This window comes from Chenopodium quinoa, unplaced genomic scaffold (assembly GCF_001683475.1).
Source record: "Chenopodium quinoa cultivar QQ74 unplaced genomic scaffold, ASM168347v1, whole genome shotgun sequence".
NCBI classification, from domain to species: Eukaryota; Viridiplantae; Streptophyta; class Magnoliopsida; order Caryophyllales; family Amaranthaceae; genus Chenopodium; species Chenopodium quinoa.
This window is the reverse complement of record NW_018744693.1, coordinates 5,109,259-5,129,145: the sequence shown is the minus strand read 5'-3', so window position 1 is coordinate 5,129,145 and position 19,887 is coordinate 5,109,259. Positions and strand designations below refer to the sequence as shown.

The 19,887-nt window shown below is 34.3% G+C and overlaps 1 protein-coding gene across 2 annotated transcripts in view; it reads right to left on the bottom strand.

Annotated features, from left to right (window-relative positions):
- Positions 1–1,264: 1,264 nt before the first annotated feature.
- The window catches only part of LOC110702650 (transportin MOS14-like), a 38,313-nt gene continuing 19,690 nt past the window's right edge, over positions 1,265–19,887 (bottom strand). For both annotated transcript variants that reach the window (XM_021880400.1, XM_021880401.1), the window contains 10 exons: positions 18,688–18,823; positions 17,487–17,636; positions 16,661–16,743; positions 10,766–10,953; positions 10,554–10,646; positions 7,630–7,817; positions 7,398–7,509; positions 6,649–6,806; positions 6,011–6,127; positions 1,265–2,067 (listed from right to left, as the gene is read on the bottom strand). In XM_021880400.1, the coding sequence (XP_021736092.1) occupies positions 1,837–2,067; positions 6,011–6,127; positions 6,649–6,806; positions 7,398–7,509; positions 7,630–7,817; positions 10,554–10,646; positions 10,766–10,953; positions 16,661–16,743; positions 17,487–17,636; positions 18,688–18,823 (1,456 nt within the window). In that variant the 3' untranslated portion in view covers positions 1,265–1,836. The remainder of the gene's footprint in view (positions 2,068–6,010; positions 6,128–6,648; positions 6,807–7,397; positions 7,510–7,629; positions 7,818–10,553; positions 10,647–10,765; positions 10,954–16,660; positions 16,744–17,486; positions 17,637–18,687; positions 18,824–19,887) is intronic.

Here is a 19,887-nt window from a genome sequence, read left to right as displayed (position 1 = left end):
CCTCCCCAGCAACCGAAGGATGAAGCTGCTATTTCTTTTTCTTTTGTGTGTAAGTTTGTTTGTAAGTCGACGAGGTCGTCGACGACTTAAGTGGGGGAGGATGTTAGAATCCAACCTCTTTATTATGTATTCTTCTTTATTTTCCTTGTATTTTCCCTTATGTAATGTCTCTTTAGTCTTTCTTTTTATTTTCTAGGCTCTAGGGAGAATTATTGTGTTACTGTCATTTCAACGTTCGTTTGTAATTCTCTACTAATGCAATATAAAGCTCTTTAGGGAGCGAATGGTTATTCAATCTAAGCTCTCTACCCCGTTGCTATTGCTTTAAGACTTGTGTGTTGTTTAAGCCTTTATAGATATTGTGCTTACCTTATTTTAAAGCATCCCCACCAAACCAAGAGACCCTCAAAAGACGCCCTCATCTAGTCGGTTTTGCTTGTGCCCGCTTCGAAGTATCGGCTGTCACAAGCCCCGACTTAGCACCCGTGGTTGACGAGTGATTTCTTAAGATACCTTGGTCCGTGTTGCTATGCGCTTACGAACCTCCCTTACTCTAGGCTTGTGTCCTTGTCGCTAATAGACAAGCGCGCGCCGCAAGATCCGGTGTCAAAACTCTCGGACCGTGACACCTAGGCACTGGTGTTGATTGAGGAGGGCAGTTTGTTGAGCACCGCGTTCGTTGTATGCATTTACACCATTTGATTGATATAATCCTTTAAATTTCAACATATTGTATCTGGAGTCAAAGATACTTGTCACTCTAATTTAGTGAATGTATACAGAGATGTCAGATTCTTAGGCCCAATAAAGATTGGATTGTTGAATTTTTGCACTAATTCATCAAGAACGTCTTGCTAAAGGTGTTGGCCAAGCAATTAGAGTGATTAAATCTTTTATCACCCTGTGGAACTTAGTATAATCATGTAAGATAGTAAGAGTGGCAATTCTAGGATTTTTTGAAAGGACTTTATCATTATTTTAATAAAACATATTCTATACCCATGCTAATACAAGGATATATAATTTGTGAAAGAAAATACTCATACAAATTACTAGTTTTTTTTTTTTTTTTTTTTTTTTTTTTTTTTTTTTTGGTGAGAACAAATTACTAGTATTAAATAATGGAGTCCCCTTGTTTCAAAAAAAAAAAAAAAAAAAAAGTCCTTTGGGGAAAAAAAAAATGGAAAAGTTAGTGGGATAGAATGATGGATAGTTTTTTTCCTTTTAAAAAAAATGCATAGAAGATGAGTGTGATTTTGGAGGATTGTGTGAAATGTTTACTCTAGATTTATTATATAGATTTGAGGCCTTGCCCCTCCAATTTTTTTTTTTAAAACAAAAATAAATAAACATACCGTTTATACTTTACATCACAATTCTTCATTTGAATGCTCTCTCAGAACATCCAAAAAAATGCCCTCATTACATTGGTAAGTGCTTCATTTGTGGACAGTACTTGAGTACTTCCACTACTTTATACAATCTCACAACTCACCTCTCAAAGCTCCAACGATAGGGGCTCGGGGTGGTTTAATGTATGCATCCTTACCTAAGACCCAAAATTACATGAGGTTAACGGAGGGAAATTGAAGTTAAATTATGTAGGATCAAAATTTGGCTGCTGAACCCCCAAAGAATACAAAAATCGGGGAAACAATGCTGTACAATGATTGGAATTTTGAAGGAAGAAATATGCATGGATCACTGCTTCATTTAGCGTTGAAGATACGACAGCTTTCTGAAGCACTAATATCACCACTATAAGGAAGGGTCAGTCTTGGTGCAATAATCCAGGCTTCACAAACCCAAGTTTAGTTGGCAACATCACCAGCCATCTCAAGTAAAATTTGGAAGATTACGATGACTATCTGCAAATTCACGTACCAAACGTTTCAGTACCCTTCCACCTTTACCTTGCATATGGCCATGCCCATAATCTGTCTTTATTCCATTGCATGTTTTACTTTCTAGATAATCAGAGGCTGCAGCTGCTAGGGCCTTCAGCCAATTTGGGACTAAAGTATCCGCTTCACCTTGCTTCAAGTACTCAGCAGGCATCCCATGTACCTGGTGATTAAAAGCGGTTACAAAGACATTCACATCCAATATGTATGAAGAAATAATCCAATAAAAAAAATGTGTTCTAGTTCTTCTAGATGAGCAGCAATATCAATCTGCATGCTTTCTAAAATATTTCAGAATTTTTCTTACTGGAACATTATATCTCTACTTTATGATTTAACTTGAAAATCTAGGTAATCAATTGACCCACTTTATTTGAAATATTTTCATGTAAAAGATATTTCAATTACTAGAAATGGTACAAATGAATTATTTAGCCCCCAATTTTACTGGTGATCTAAATAAAATAAAGTTTTTGTTTTCAGCTGTCTGTAAATGCCATGTCACTTAATCTCCATGTGGTACGTTAGAGATTAAACCATTCTTATACTCTTGACTAGTTTCAAGATACAAGAAGTTCTTATATAAGTTCTATATGGAAAATCAATACGATAATCCAAACTTTTCCTGGACACAAACCATTCCCACCTTTTAAAAAATAATGAATAATCCAATAGTCAGTCCGTACCTTCTCAAATTGATCCTTAACCTTTAGGTGAAAAGCACAGCAGGTAAAACGTGTAGTGTCCTCTCTTCATATTGACCAACCAGCTTTTCGAAAAAAAATTTAAAAGCATACATAATATATTATCCTATCTCCTCCTACTCAGCTCCCTATCTTTCCCCATCCTTCCCGCATCTCCTCACTGAATACAAATGCCCCAAAGTAATGATGACATAAATGATTTCTTTTTATAATAACAAGTTGATACAAATCCAAAGTATGCTTCAATTGTAAAGTATTAGAGTAGAGATTTGTAAGGAGTCCTCCAAAATTCGATGAGTTGTTCAATTTTGTAATTATGAGGTCTAGCTGTCTATTTCCTCCATTGAAGTTGTTTTAGTTGTATGAAGCAACATTCGTATGACATGGAATTATATTGTGAATATTTATGAATGTAGGTACATGATGGTAGGATAGCGAAGGAAGTACAGGGACCTTAAAAGTATGGAGATGTTGTCATGTGCATTTTGGATGATGACAATTAGTCATTTGGACCCCAGAAATTCAGAAGGAAATTGAAATCAAACTTAAGGGAGTATTAGAGTCGTATAGGCAAAAAATGAGAGAGAAGAAGATTGAGATGGTTCGGTGGGTGGTAACAACTTAGCAGATATCAGGTGACAGTGCTAGAATTTGACCGGCAGTAAGCTTGTTTATTGGTGGTTGAGGGTAGGCTTGTGGTAGAGGATAGGGATCAAAAGAGGGGGAGGGATGATGAGAATGAAAGAACAAGAGCGTGTTCGTGGTTTGTGGACTTTAGGTTGCATTGACGGGGTGTTGGTGAGGTGGTGCCCGACTGAGGCATACATTAGTGGCATTGTGAGTGTATGGTTAACTTAAGATAGGGATGGGCAGTATTTTAGGCGTTTGGCAATAGCTTTTGATCAGCTTTTAGATGCTTTTAGTAGTTTGACATCAGTGGCTTGATCATGCCAATTCACTACAATTAAAATTTGAGGGTTTTGGCAATGTAGTGGTGAGGGTACTTTTATCAAAAGCCAAAATTATTAGCTTTTGAAAATTAAAGGTAGCTGTCAGTATTTTTTTTTCTACATCTTAGGAAAAACAATATTTATATGTGAAGATAACTCAGTAGTTGACAGCTTCTTTACCAAAAAACCGTACTCTTCAATTCTTCATATCTAATAGCATGTTGACAATTAATAATTACTCACACAACTAACAACTAATACCACAACTAACATCCACCTCTTCAACTAGATTCTTCCGAACAAGGCCTTGTTATGGTGGTCGTGGAAGGAGGTGGAATGGCTTAATGAGGTGGAAGAGTACAAAGACGAAAATAAATTACCTATTAATTACATTTAAGGTTACCAATCTATAATATTATTAGAACTCATGTGTCCGCGTTCCTTCAATATATTACATTAACAATTATAATATTATTTCACTTATAGGTATTGTTAAACACTAACCTTTAAAATTTAATTTTGATCAAACTTACAAATTCATAGTGATCCGAGGCATCGCCCGAGCCAATAACTAGTTAGTCAATTAGTTACCATTAATTAAAAGGTGAAATTGTTTAGAAGAAATTGGACAATAATATAACTCATCGTTTTTAGTAACTCATACAAAAAAAAGTTATCAAGATATTGTCTATCCATCTCATGTCCTGTGCTTTATTCTGTTAAATTCTATACGTAATCCCACATTCCTCCAAAACTTATTTCTACATGCTCCACCACGGTCTGCAACCCCACATTCCTCCAAAACTTATCTTTATCTCTGCCACATAAATCACCACCACAAAGCGACAGATTATCACCAAGGAGTTATGTCTTCGATAAGTGCAATTACTATATATATCAAGGATCACTATTATGGAGATAATAAGTTCGTTTTTTGGGTCGTCATTATCTGTTGTTAGACTATAATCAATGATCTTTGGGCTAGTCAAATAGTCCAAAGCCCACTAGAATGGATCCTATGAGGTCACACACAAAGGTATTGGGTTAAGGAAGTTAGAGGCCCATTTATAGGGCCTCATGAGCAAGTAACTAATCATGAATTGGATTAGGCTAGCATAGTTAGATTAGAGTTAGGTTTTGGGCTTTGTCATGGTCTCTTATTTAGAGATGAGATCTATAAATAAGATCCATGGCTAGGGTTGTATGATACAAACATTAACAGTTAATTGTGAATAAAGCAACCAGAAATCCCAAAAGCCTCTCACGCTCTCTCTAACCCACGGCTCTCTCTCTCCTTCCCCTTGGATTCACGGCCGGTCACTCCTAGTGTCGCGTGTGGTTGTTCGTGGTGGTTCGTGGTTGGTTCGACACTCGTTCTTCTCCTTAGAAGGTTAATTGAAGGGTTCAATTGCAACGAACTAGCATTAGTAGAGGTCTTAATCCGTGTCCATGGACCAAGTAGAGGAACCACGTTTGAGGTTCTTTGTCTCCCTTGTTCTTGTTCGATCACACGTGGAATCACGCTACAATGGTATTAATTCTACTTCTTTATGTGTTATGCATGATCTTGGGATTGGTGCTATATAAATATGATTCATGTTTTCCGCAATCGTACCTATAAACTCCTACACTACCTCCACTACAGCCTCCACTTTTCACAGCATTAGAAGTAGCAAAGGGTGGTTGTGGTTGTTCATGATGGTGGTTGTTCTTGTGGGTATGACAATCTCACTCTATCTTTTCTCCTCTCTTCCTGAATCGGTTGAGGTGCAGTTACGAGATTATTTTTTTTTTTCAGGGGAGAAATGCAAAAGATTTATATTGCAGTGATGGTGATAAGGAGTCAAGGGGGTTTAGATGTTATATTTGGTGGCTAGTAATGGGGCTTATAGGCCAATTTTAGTGTTAGGGGTTGGGCTATGGTGACAGGTAAGTAGTGCTCATGATGGAAGTGGTGGATGGGGTCGGGTTATGGTGGCTAAGGTGGTAGGGAAATATAAAAAGAGATGCAGTAAAAAAAAATAAAAAAAAATTAATTGGTTCAATAGGTTATTGGTCAGTCACCCGGGATTATTTTGGGAAGGTGTCCCTTATAGTTTAAATAATAGTATAAAAACCTATAATTGGGATTAATACAGGAAGAGTGGTTATAATTTGGATTATTGTTTTTCATTCTAAATAATCCTCTCATAGATTAAGGCTAAAACATTCTCAGTGGAAAAAAAAAGGTAAGACTGCTACTAAAACTCTTCATTCATTTAACATAAAAGCCTCATTAGTCATAAGAAATTTAGAAGCATCTGGGTAATGGTACGAGAAGTCAGTTTAATGTTAATGTTAATTTAATTTGGAGAACAAAAAGGGAAAAGGAAAAAAAAAAAAAAAAAAAAAAAAAGAGTTCTCTGTATGCAGCCCAAGCAAGATAATGTGAGAGCATCACGGGAAAAGTTACCGCTGAATGAAGCCATCCATGCAGGGTTTCCCAACAAAGGACTGATGACAAAGATGTTCTCTCGCTTAAACAACAAACTGCAGCTAATTGTTGTAAAATTGTTGCAGATTTGTGAACCTGTACCAAAAATGAAACGGATTACTAACCTTTGATTATGATGCAATAAGTTGTAAATCATGCAATATATGAAAAGAAATTTACATGTTAATCTTGACTTTTTCATCTTAAACCCTTTATTTTTCTTTATTTCCTTTTAGGGAGTCATTATGGCATGGGAGAGGAATTATCTGAGATATGATACTCTTAGTTACCAGACAATTTAACATGATCTACAAAATCAGCCTAATTCCCTTGGATGAATATGCTAGTCTATTATCAGGAGAACAAAACTCTTCCTTCTCAAAAATCCTACTTACTTCTATAGTATTTTCTATTACTTTAAGAGATGCATAAACAACCAAAATATACCCAGTTTCGAAATTATGAACCTAGCACCTAAATTATTTTAATAAAAACAACTTTTATATTCCTAAACAACCACACCCCAGCAATTCTTACCTTAATACTACATCAAAGGTCAACTCACAAAATACCCAAGGTGGCATGATTTACCAATCTTATATCAATTAGTCTCTTACCCTTGACATTGCAGAGGTCCCAAGCAAAGCGTACAACACATTTGAGACAATTCCTTCACCACTATTGGATATAACTTGAATGGCCACACCACTGAAAGCTTCTTCAGACATATTTGTCATAGATTCTAACAATGAGGTCAAAGCAGCCTCCAATAAGCCTGTCGTACCATTGGAAAGGGTAAATAATAGAACAAATTAGAAAAAATATATAAAAGCAAATGCAATGAAAATGAAATAAAGATTAGCTCAGTAAGGGTGCCAAAGATAAAATATACACTACAACGAATAGTTACTTTAGGGAGATAATTCCTAATTCAATAAATTCTTGCACAACAGATTCAAAAGATTCAACAAGTAGGCATCACAAAGTACATGCAGGTCAGTCTAGGCTATGGGCCATTATAGCATAAACCGGAAGTGTAAGTATATAACATAATTGTAGAGCGGTAAAAATTGACCTCACCAGGAACGATCCAAGTAAACCCGAAGTGCCCCAAACTAGAATTCATTCCGCATGGACAAAGTGATTTAACATGGCTAAAATCCAATTACCAGACCCAATCAGAATGCGCTACACAACTATGTAAATATGTAATAGCCTATACTCCATAAAATTTTTAATTTGAATTACACAGCCTCTACAGAACAGAGGTGATAAAAAAAAGTTACAATAACACAAACTTTTTATATGCAGTAACACAATAGTAGTAACAGAATCTTGGGCAAAGTTAAAGCAAAATTTAACTCACATGACATGTACGACATAGCAGCAAGAGCAGCACCACGATGCATGGCTGTGCAACATATTGCTGCTTTTTGTATGGATGCTTCTAGTAAGGAGCCAGATGCTGCCAATACCTTCTGCAGAATATATAAAATTTAATAACATTAACATTATTGTTTAGATTATTTTTGTTAGAAAAAACAAATAATAAGAAATGACATTTAAGAGAGAGAGAGAGAGAGAGAAGAAGATTGTACCTTAGGAGATACACGAACAAAACTAGATGTGAAACTAACAAAGGCCTCTACCAGATCGGGCTCCTGATCACATATGTAAGACGAATTAAGTGCAGTGACTGATGCTGCATTGGTGAATCTCTCAAATGTGCAGATGAATAGAGATCCATATTCCTCCCTATGACCAAATTCTTCAACAATGATGGAAGCTGGAAGATATGATACAGAACTTCAAGATAAAGGAATCAAGGGGCAACTCAGAACATATTTTAACTTGAAATCGAAGCACAGAATTTTAACAGCTTTCATCATCGGCAAAAGGTCACTTTCAGATGAAGCAAGCTTCAATTGTGTCTAAAAAAAGGGAGGAAACACCAGCTGCTTCCTAAAGCAAAGTAGACGATAAACAGCACTTGTATCTCTATGTACAGCAGAAGCACATTACTACATGTCCATGTTCACTTTAATGGCCAGTGTGGCTACAAAGCACGAAAATGTTGAGTATGACTTCCTACCGGTTCACGATGAACCGGATAAAGAATTCCATTGGGTGAAGTAGTAGGATTTGTGTTGCCTCAAGCATGTAGAAGGGCTAGGCATTATGACCATCTAAAGTAGAATAAAGTTTTTAGGAGGAAACAGGTTTGGAGGGTTGTAATTTAAAATGAAGCATTGAGAATGAACATCATGAAGCTCAAATGCAGTGCATATACTGATATACCTATTTAATGAAGCGAGATCTCTTCTTCTCATAATGTAAGCATAAGAAAATCCAATTGAGGAGGGGCCTTTGTTTTGGCCTGACATTTGGCATGGGGATCAATCTCTAAAAGCTCGATTATCAGATTTTACCAACCTTAAGGAGGCTACTAATTCATAAGTTTTAGAGCAGAATAGTAATCAGAAGCTTTGCAATGTTTCTTTTGGAGACTAACTAATGATGGAGATGTGTCTTCCTGTTTAAAAGGGTCAATTTACAGGGGGATGCAAGATGGTATGGCGAAAAAAAGGAATGACTCCATATTCTACTATGAACTTTTAAGTTGTCCCTAATAAAAAATATCCCATCCTTCTTTGCTATTGATATTTGGAATTTTGGATGACACAAGTTCCTCCTACAACCCTTCACCCCCCCCCCCCTCCTCCCCGCCCAAATTTTTTTTTTTTGCCCAAAGAAAAGATCTGAGCATATCTATACTAATATATTAAAAGGCGTCTATACTAATATATTAAAAGGCGTTTCTAAAAAGTCTCGACGCCACATAGAACCCCTCACTACGCCACGTCACTAACTCAACTCCTTATTATGCCATGTCATCTACTCAATTTCTCAATTTGCCACATCACCCGCACTACCAACAATACTCCTACCATCTAGGCTAATAACTAATTATGCTTTAATATTGCACGTTAAATAATTTTATACTTTAAAAGTATTGAAAATATATATTACATGCATACATTCTATTAAATGCTTTTAAAAATTAGCAGTAGCACAATATAAAAGTAGTATCCTGGGGCAACGCCCGGGCTACTCACTAGTGATAATCTTAAAAGAAGGAATTTTTGTAAGTGTTTCTGTCTTAATGATTATGAGTCAGTTAATCATGTTTTAATCTTCTGCACTTGAGTTCTCTCTTTGGCTCATATATTTAGCTTTGATTGGAATGAGTTGAGTCCAGCCCTGTTTTGTGAAGGATGTCTTGTAGCTTGGAAAAGAAGGATGACGAAAGACTGGCTCGGTTTCAGAACATGGTACATTAGCAGTTTAACGGTGCATGTGGAGATAAAGAAACCAGTAGCCTTGCCAAGGCTTCAAGTTCAGTTAATAGGGCTTTTGTAGCTGCAGTCATATACTGGAATCTTAGTGACTTTTCACATGTCTGGATATTATGGATAAATAGCTTTGTGATTGCCGGAAGGCATGCAGATTTAATCCTTATCACTCCTTTTGTATATGATGACACCCCTTTGTTAAACATTAAGCATCAGAAACAGAAGTAGCAACTGACAAAAACTGAAGTTCGCCATTATCCATAACACACTGCTGAAATTATTTATCATAGTCCATCATGATTACAGTCATCACATACGGAAATGAGGTAGCCCATGAGTGTTTCATAAAAACTATGGAGGGCGTTTATAAATATAACCCAGTAACCCCAAGCTTGCAATAAGTTTATACTAAACAAGGGGACCACGATTACTTTTTGATGGCAATGTGGGTTATGCTTTGTTGTTTTTAATAGCAACAGTCTTGTATAGAGTACTATATTCTAAAATAGTTTTAAGAATCACACTATTCATTACTGCTTGCCGAGCAATTAATGCTGAGCTCTTTTGTTATTCAAATTCATCATCAACCACTAGTATCCATGATACTTGAAACTCAAACAATTACATGGACATTCATACTTCACAGGTTCACCATAGGGAAAAAAAAAAATGCATTTCATGAAGTGCGTACTCAACTCCATTTTACATTAACATTTCCCATGTTTGACACTTGCAAACAAGTCTGTGTAACCCAATGATGCTCAAACAGGAACAGATACATTACCAATTTCCCATGTCTTAGGTTGACGAAAGATAAAGGACAGATTACAATTGTGTACCCACTTATGGTTTGTAAATAAGAGTAGATATTATTTGGGTGACTTAAAAGTTGAAAGTACAAACAGCCTACATTACACATCAAAATTCAATTTTTTCAAACTGGATTATGACACATAGTTTTAAATAAACTTTAATCAAACTATCAAATCAAGCCACTAAAAGCATTAGTCAAAACAAAATGGAAGTTTGACATACTCACATAACTCTCTTTTACTACAATACAATGATCCAATTAGATGCACCAATTGTTACACTGTTGTAGACTGCACACAGATACTTCCCAATTCTAAACAAGTCATACACAAACAAACATATTTAATATTGAATACCTGTTCTGATATAACATTCATGATTCTGGAAAGAGATGAAGTTTGTAGATAAGCAGTCTAAAACTGTGGGCAACAGCGCCGTGAAATGTTCGCCTGGCAAAAGAAAGAAAGAGCGACTTTAGACAACAGGTGTGTCTCACTTTTAAAAAAACTTCCCTTTTCCCCACTATATTGTGGGGGAAACATGGGAAGTTCCTTAATAAGACAGTTACCTGATGAATGAATAGCTTGGGAAAGTGCTCGGCAAGCAGCTGCTGACAAGCTGCCATTTTCCATGTATTCTGATTTAAATAGTTTCTCAATCATTGGCCAAAATATGCTTAACATTACAAGAAGTGGATCATCTGCAGTAGAGCCAGCAGAAAGTGGTGCAGCCAGATGACTAAGCAGTGTTCCTATCCTGTTTGAATAGCACATATTAGAGGAATGCAGCATTGCAGAAAGCAAAGTTATCAGAATCGGGATTCTACTTTGAATCGGTGAGTGGGGTAGAATCGAATCGGCAAAATCGAATTGTAGAATCGTACAATTCTACCAAAATACAAAATTGGGCTTCAAAATGTAACAAATGACTACATACATAATTTTATATCAATGAGAATGATAATAATATATATTGTTAATAACATAATATTGACATACAAACATAAAATAGTTTTTCAAGTAATTTCGCATGCGCATAACTCAAACAATACACTATAAACTATAAAGTCGGATTATTGGTACACATTCTTAACCATGAACATACACAACAGTTGTTGTTAAATTATGAAAAAATAACGTTGTTGACTCGTAAAGTTGTTTTCCCTAGACCCATGCATAATACAAAAATAATCCAAAATGATAAACTAAGTGTCAAGTTAGTTCATTTAACGAGATAGCTAAAGAATGACAACTATAACAAACTCATGTTATAAAAGTGTTTTTTATATGCCCAAAGTTGAGTGCATGAGACTCATGAATACATTCTTATGCCCACAAAATTTAAATGGTTGGATAGAATCTTAAAAGTTATTTAAATTGATGTTTCATAAGCTTTATTATGATTTAGATTGAATAATATGTAAGTCATATACTAAAGTTAGGTTCAACTATGACACCCTTACACTCTATAACATAAATTATATAAATGATATAGGTACGAAACCAATTCTATTAGAAAGTAGACTTCAAGAGCTTTCCAATGACATATTATAAGCCTAATTCCGACTTCGGAATCAAAAGTTATGGGTTTCGAAAAATCAGGTTTTATGCAGGAGTAGAATCGGCATAGAATTGTAGAATTGGTACCAGGAGTAGAATCGGTATAGAATTGTAGAATCGGTACCGATTCCACCGATTCTACCGATTCTATGAGCGATTTTACGGCATAACGATTCCACTAGCGATTTACATCGGTTAGGTGGATTCTAACCGATTTAATTCTACGATCTGAATCGCGATTTTAATATCATTGGCAGAAAGTAACAAGGTAAATTTGCACAGGCCTTTTTAAAACAAACCGGGATTAAAAAGGCTGGAGAGATAACATTAATGATAAGATGATAGAAAACTCTACGATTAAGCCAAGTGAGAATGTTCATGTCATGTCACAAGGAAGGTACGTGACATATAGGTACCACATAGAATCATTCAAAGTTTCCATTGCAAGTTATTAACCACTTCATCTCTGAATATGTGTAGTAACTTTAAGGTTTCCTTATTCTTCACTCTACCACACAAAAGTTTTCACTCCATAGTCTGTATCTAGCCATTAACTTTAAATTTCAAAGGAAATTTTGCAAAAAAACCAACTTTTTACAAGATTTTTTTTTGCAAGAAACCACCTTATAATTTTTTTTTGCAATGACATACCTTAATCAATATTACTTTTGCAATGACACACCTTAATCAAATATTTTTTTGCAATGACACACCTTTTGGCTGGAAAAGAGAGTTTGACCCTGTTTTCCAGCGTTGACTTGAGTGCGTGCAAGGCACATGACCTCTTAAACCACTCTTCAACTACCCCAACCACCAAAACGCCACCGAAACCATTCTCTCGGGTGGCGTTCTGGTGGGTGGCAAAGTGGTTTTAAGAGGTCACGTGCCTCACACGTGGTTGGGTCAACGCCGGGAAACAAGTTCAAATCCTCTTTTCCAGTCAAAGGTATGGCATTGCCAAAAATAAAAAAAAAATTGATTAAGGTGTGTTATTGCAAAAAATATATATATATATAAGGTGGTTTCTTGCAAAAAATCACTTATAAAAGGTGGTTTTTTTTTTTTTTTTTTTTTTTGCAAAATTTCCAATTTCAAATAATCAATGTTTAATGAAGAAAGTTATAAATCAAGCTTTTGCTATCATATGTGGAAAAGCTTTTTATAAGAATACTTCTTTTTTTTCGAACATGAGAAATGATACAAAGTTGGGGGACTAGAATCCATAAGGCAAGAGAAAAAGGATTTGAATTATGATGTATATCAAAAAAGGACACGTAAAAGAGAGCCCCACATGAGAATAATCCCAAAGGAAAGCCAAATAAACCACTCGCTCCCATAAAGTAACTGCAGAAGATCCAAATACAAAATTAACCAACAACAATATACCTCCACTCCCCTTTCATGAAAGTTACAAGAAAATAGATTCTAGGATTAAAGTTAGTCCCACAAATGAAAATTCCAAGAAAAGTTATCACAACAATAATTTTCATTTTAACTTCAATAATTGAAAACTGAAGATGAAACTTGGACCAAAACCTCATTAATCGATCTTGCCACTCTTCCTTCTCACCCACAAGAATAGAAAAAAAAGGACAATGATGTGCAATCAACAAACAATAAAGAGAGGAGCAAAAGCATACTAAATGGTTGCAGTGCTGCACCCCTGCCTAAAAATTATCCTAAAACACAATGCACTCTCTATGCACAAACATATAGAAGAATTTTATTAATCAACCAACTATGTATTACATGAAATATTTTTAAGCTAAGCATAAACCATTTATACTAAAAGACAAAAGGCATGTTTGTTACTCCCTTGATTTTTTTTTTCTTTTCATTTTAAAAATCATGTTTATTATTGCCCATCTTTGACCATTAGTATCTTTATTGCCTAAAAGTAAAAATTATAAAAAGTTGAAAATTTGATATTATACATTGAGACAAATCCAATGCATATCACAAAATAACATTTATTTTGATACATTAATAGGAGAATATGGTCAAAGTAAGACATGTCAATAATGCAGAGGCTAAAGAACGGTAAATAAAAATAAGGAGTAGGGAGCACATATCAATCCGTATAACAATAGATAGGATACACATTAAAGTTCATCTATTTATACCAAAACTACTCAACACAATAATGAGATCTATATCTGACTAATCATGTAACCAGTAATTAATATCTTAGATATTTAACAACAATAAGAACACCTATGGTCATTCCGTATTCTACCGACAGGCCATGTTTGCTAGTAGTATCTATTTAGAGTATAGACCATGTCAAAATTCTAATATATGAGAATTAGCAGTGTTTAGTACTGTATTGTTTGACGTATCTTCTAGCAGTATAGAAAGTGTTTGACAAACAATCTAAACTTTAATGTTCATAGTCTGGGGTAGCACTTCCAAAATCCTTCCAAAATTCTACCCAAATTATAAATCAATTTTCTTTTTCCAAGAACACGCTGCAGGCTTCTGCAAAATTCTCTCTCTTTCACGGTTCTTGGCATAAAACGGAAAAATTCTGTCTTTCAGAAAATAAACTAGGTAAAGTTACAAATGGGATTGATCTGTGGTTCCTACGTGTCTCACATATTCTCTAATTTGCTGCTTTGAAGATTCAATATGAATAGAAGGTTTTAGCCCATGTGAGTTTGCTCCTTTTAATCATTTATAATGTTAGATTCCCATATTATTCTTTTATTCATCTTTTCTTGGTTCTTGTGGAAATAGAAATTGTCAATAATATTAACAAACAGCTAAATAATATGCGAGTCACATTTGTCTCTTTTTTGAATTCCAAAAACTATTTCTACATACACACACACAAAAAAAAAAAAAAAAAAAAAAAAAAAAAAAAAAAAAAAAAACCTAATACCTCCAATGGCTACTTGGACAGCTAGCCATTAACAGCTACTAGTTAACAGAAAACCAATACCCCAATAGTTAATAACTACTAAAAAAACTAAAAGCTGACAGCTACATATACCTTTCCTGAACAAACACAAACATCTATCCTCATATGATTTACCCATGAAGTCACATAAATCCTAATGAATCCATCTTTAAAGGAACTTGTTAAATGCTTCTAATCTTATCTATCCTACTCATCAGGTAACACAAAATACTTAATAAAAAACCTACTTATAATTAATTAGGATTTTAATTACAAATGGATCATGGCACTATAACTGACAAAATAATTTTGCCTTGCTGGTGCCCAGACACGAGGAAAGGTGTGTGCATCATGCACATGAGGCACACTTTTATATAGTTGCATGTTATGTTATCTTCTAGGAAAAATTAGCCGCAACAACACCAACTATGATAAAGATGCGTGTAGCAGCACAACCTTTTAAGGGTGCGGTCTACAGCACAAACTATGTAATTGGATGCACATATTAGCATAAATGACACTAATAACTAAGGTTCCATGGAAAAAAGTGGAATCTTTATTATGTTATATAATTGTTTAAATATTATTTAAACTTATTTGATTTTCCATCATGCGTGATTAAATTAGCCTTACCTTCTATTTATTTTTTCATTTAAGCATTTCTTAACCTCCACCATTATATTAAGCGGATTCTTTCAAAAAAAAAATTGTGCTATTATCTTCCTTTGTTAGCTTCTCCAATTACTTTTTCAAATATCAATCTCACATGATTGACTTAGTTTCCTTTTCCTTTCCACTTAGTTAAATACTAAATTAATAATAAAAAAAATTAAAAAAAAAATCATTTGAATACCTTTATTCTACAAGATTTCAGGATACATAGGTAACTTTCTAATACCAAATCCCACAAAATGATTTTATATTCTTAATTCAAAATTAATTTTAGAATTGGGTTTTAGGATATGTCAAATTGATTTTTTTTGTTTTTGATGTACAACACTTAAATTGTGGAGGTTTAGAGAGAATAATTTAAAGTGAAAAAATTAATTATAATGGAAGAGGAAACTAAGTCAATCATCACATGAGATGAAAAAAAGTAATTGAAGAAACAAATGATAGAAAATAATGGCGAAAACTTTTTGAAATAATTCAATTTAATGGTTACTTAATTACATGAGATGGAAAATGGAAAATTAAGTAAAATGGAATTAATCAAAAATATTTTTAAACAAAAAGTACTAAAAATATTTAAGATTTCACTTTCGAAAGAAAGCTAAATTTTGCCAATGTCATTTATGTTGTTATGTACACCCAAGTGCATAGTTTGTGATGTTGAGTGCACCATCGAAAGGTTGTGCTGCTGTACGCACCTTTGTCATAGTTGGTGTTGTTGCGGCCAATTTTTCCTATCTTCTAAGGACAATTGAAACGTATAGGACGGGGGACAAAGATGTTTATTAAGTTGAATATGTGCCTCCTATATGCCTCGGTGAGCAACATTGTCCTTAACGTGTGGAGGGTTGCTTAAGGCAATAAGGCTTGCTCTAAGCACTAAGGCACACTTTCAATCTATAATTTGGAGTATTGGACAAGGTAGCATACATTGAGATCTTCAGGACTTATGTTGTAAGGATTCATATTAGAATTTCACTTGTGTGATTCTTGTCATTGAAGACTGGGTCAAAAGCAATATTGTGAGCTTATTTTCTTCCCTCAAATCCATTCAAATAGGAAAAGTCCAATAAACAGGAACCACTCATATCCCCCCCCCCCAAAAAAAAAAAAAAAAAAAAAAAAAAAGAGAGGTGGATTTCAAAATCATCTCAACAAAAAGGAGGGAAAAAGGGAAATATATATGATAGATGGAAAGAGCAAGTTTCAGCTCATACTATTCAATAATAATACAAAACCTCAATGGCCCAAAAACCTAATAACTAGTTGTGTTCCGAACTTTAAAATATTTCCATTCAACATGGCACTTTAATCCTAAATGGCAAGGACAAACCTATGCAATCCCCTGGAGGCAGAATTCAAGATTTGTGTATAAGCAGCTGGGTTCTGCCTCAATCCATGCTTCTCATCATTAACCTGAAAATTTTTCCCCACTCAGTTTTTGCATACATATAAATGATAGTAATTAAGAATGAAAACATAATATGCTGTCACGTAGGCATTGTGGGCCCCACTAACAGATTCCATCCATGAATCAGTTAAGTGGTGGTAAAAGCCAATTTTTTTAAATTTTGTTGTTGTTAAAATAAAACTTTTATTTTTTATATTGTTAACATCCAATTTCGTGTTTTTTTGTGGTGTTAAAAATCAAATTTTCCTTAAAATAATGCATTGACAACCATGAAAGAAGAAGTGTTGCATTAAATTATTTCTCTTTCCCCATGGTCCCCACTCTGACCTTCATTATTATTTCTCTCATCTAACATCCTTATAAATTATTATTTTAATTAAAAGGTTCAAAGGGAATACATATATTCTTATTAGCTCAATTTTTTTAATCCACGTTATAAACTGCAAGAGTAATAGTCTAAGAACCCTATGATTAAAATATTTAATGTTACTACTTATTTTATAGGCCAATAATAAAAAGTAATCATTTGTAGTATGGGGTTGTTTTTCTGCAAAACAGTGTCTTTAGGAAAATACATTAAGGTTGTTCCATTTTTAGGTTTTTTATCATAAGGTTATTGAGTGAAACTTTAAGACTTATATAGACATTGAATAAAGAGGTAGTATATCATACAGAGTAAATGCAAGACTCAACTCATTATAAACTACTTTGCAACTCATTACAGATAGATGAGGAATATGAAGCTTACAAGTTTCCCGATGACATCATAGCAAGAAGAAAGTAATCTAGTCAACACGTTGTTCTTCAGCTCATTACTAGGAAGGAAGCCAACAACAAGAGCAATAGCACCAACAACTTCTTCCTCATCTTCTAGTGGTAAATGCTGCTTTTCCAGACCCTGATGCAATCGTATTATGGAAAATTGTGAACAAAAACTATACGGTGGATTAGGCAACTCAAAATGATACAGTGCACCTCAAAAAAAGAATGTAACATAATTATATAGGCAAGGTTTCCAGCAATATGTCCATAACTTTGCACCCAGCAAGAATGCAAGATGAATTATGTCATTTTCTAGCAACAGATTCTGCTCAAGAAAACTACCAAACTAATTTTCGCTATATTACCCCCTGGTTCCTACTACGTCAGGATATTTCTATGAATTTGACTCTAATAATTGATTCATATCCTACTATTAAATGGATCTGAATTGTTGCAATTCAACCAACTGAAAATTTTAAGAATAAAAGATAATGTTGATACATTGAAGTTAATCTCGACTTTTTCAGATGAAAGGGGGATGCACCATCTTGTGGGGCTGATAATTTTATACAACAAAGTTTTCGATGGTGGAGATGTAGAAGGCAGCAATGAAAAATCTGGATGATCTCTTTGGTTTTGTAGTAGTAAGTTTCCAGAGATGAGAAAGGTCTTGTGGTGAGTAACAAAGTAGCAACAAAGGTGGGGGGTAGTGGTGTCTACCGTGGCAATGGAGTATATGAAGGCGGGGTGAGGTTGAGGTGGCTGACTGGTTTTTAGTAGATGAAGGGTGAAGGAGTGGGGTAGGTAGGTATGGGTATTGTGGTCTTTTGTCAATGTATCTCACAACTCCTTAATGTGTGTGCCAAAAAGAAAAGTGTCATATGTATTGGAATGGAGGAAGTATATGAATAGCAAAAGTCAAATTCTAGTGATATTTTTTTTGAAAGACAGATTCTAGTGATTTAATAGAGAACAAAGTATTTTTCCAAAAATTAATACTTCGTATGTAGTTGTTGACAACTTTATCTAATAAATATTTAATCACATTGCATGATTATAAATATATCATCCTAATAAATATTGCAACACCAATCTGCACATACACACACACACACCAAAAAATAAATAAATAAATAAATAAAAAGTAGTAAGCAATACAAGCAACCTTGAAAAGCATGATAACTCACCTCTCCAATCCAGATTAATATCTCCAAATTGGAAGGCTCAAACATTATTGCAGATGCATCTTCACATATTTTACGCAAGGCAGATGCACATGCACTAGCAGAGAGAGGCTGTGAAATCCCAGCTGCAAGAAACAATCTGAACAACGAGCACAAGTGCCAAAAAGATCAAAAACTTCATACATTCATAGTTATATATGCTTCTTCGAACAGAATCACACAACTATATACCCTATCTACATCATAAACTAGAAAAAGTTTTTGCATTTACTTTAATACTATGTATAAAAAATAAATTAAAAAAAAAAAAAGAGTATGCCTCTCCAATGTTCTAGGATTCACAATTCTAATTGGTGACACAAGCTTAGAAGCACACACTATGTGTGTGCAATTTAAGAGCATATTTAATTGTTATAATTTATATCATATTAGATTATATTGATATAATTTGTTGGTTCTCTTAATATTCTGTTTTACAATAGATAGAGCCCGTTAATTGAATGAAATTAAAGTGAATGTTGAAGGAAGTTTACCTAGAAGCTTTTGATATGGTATTGGCATATGGATGCAGCCATGCATCGAAGAGGCTTACTGAAAGGAAATTTGGTTTGTTAGAGTTTTGTGTGACTGTTAGAATTGTGGGGAATGGCAATAGTGGTTTTGTGTTAGTAGACCCGAGGAAAAAATTTTGTGAGAAAGGAGATCTACTAAAAAGGGTTAAGAGATTAAACAGTATAAAAATGGAACACTAGGATTTTTTTTTCTCAAGCTAGGTGACATGAATTGGAGCGAGGGAACTAATTTTTAGTATCATTCCCCTCTATTCATTTAATACACATGTATTTTTTTTTTTTTTTTTTTTTTTTGGGAAGGTATGAAGTGTTTATACTATTATCTTAATTAAATTGTTCTAGTAGTTAACTAGTTAGCTCCTTATGTGAAGTCATATTTATTTCTTTTCCCTACTTCCATTGTATTTTCAGGTAATTATGAAATGACTCTTATCATAAGTGGTTAAATTTGATTTTCCTTATTTTCATGGCCTTTTATTTTTGGAAGTGATTTGCTATGAATTTTAATAATTATTTATTTAGTGATAATGAACGGGGCTATCATACGGAAATGAAAATTTTAATGCCACGGGGTATCAGCATTAGATATGTATAACATAGATCTCCACAGCAATAAACATCAAACACACAG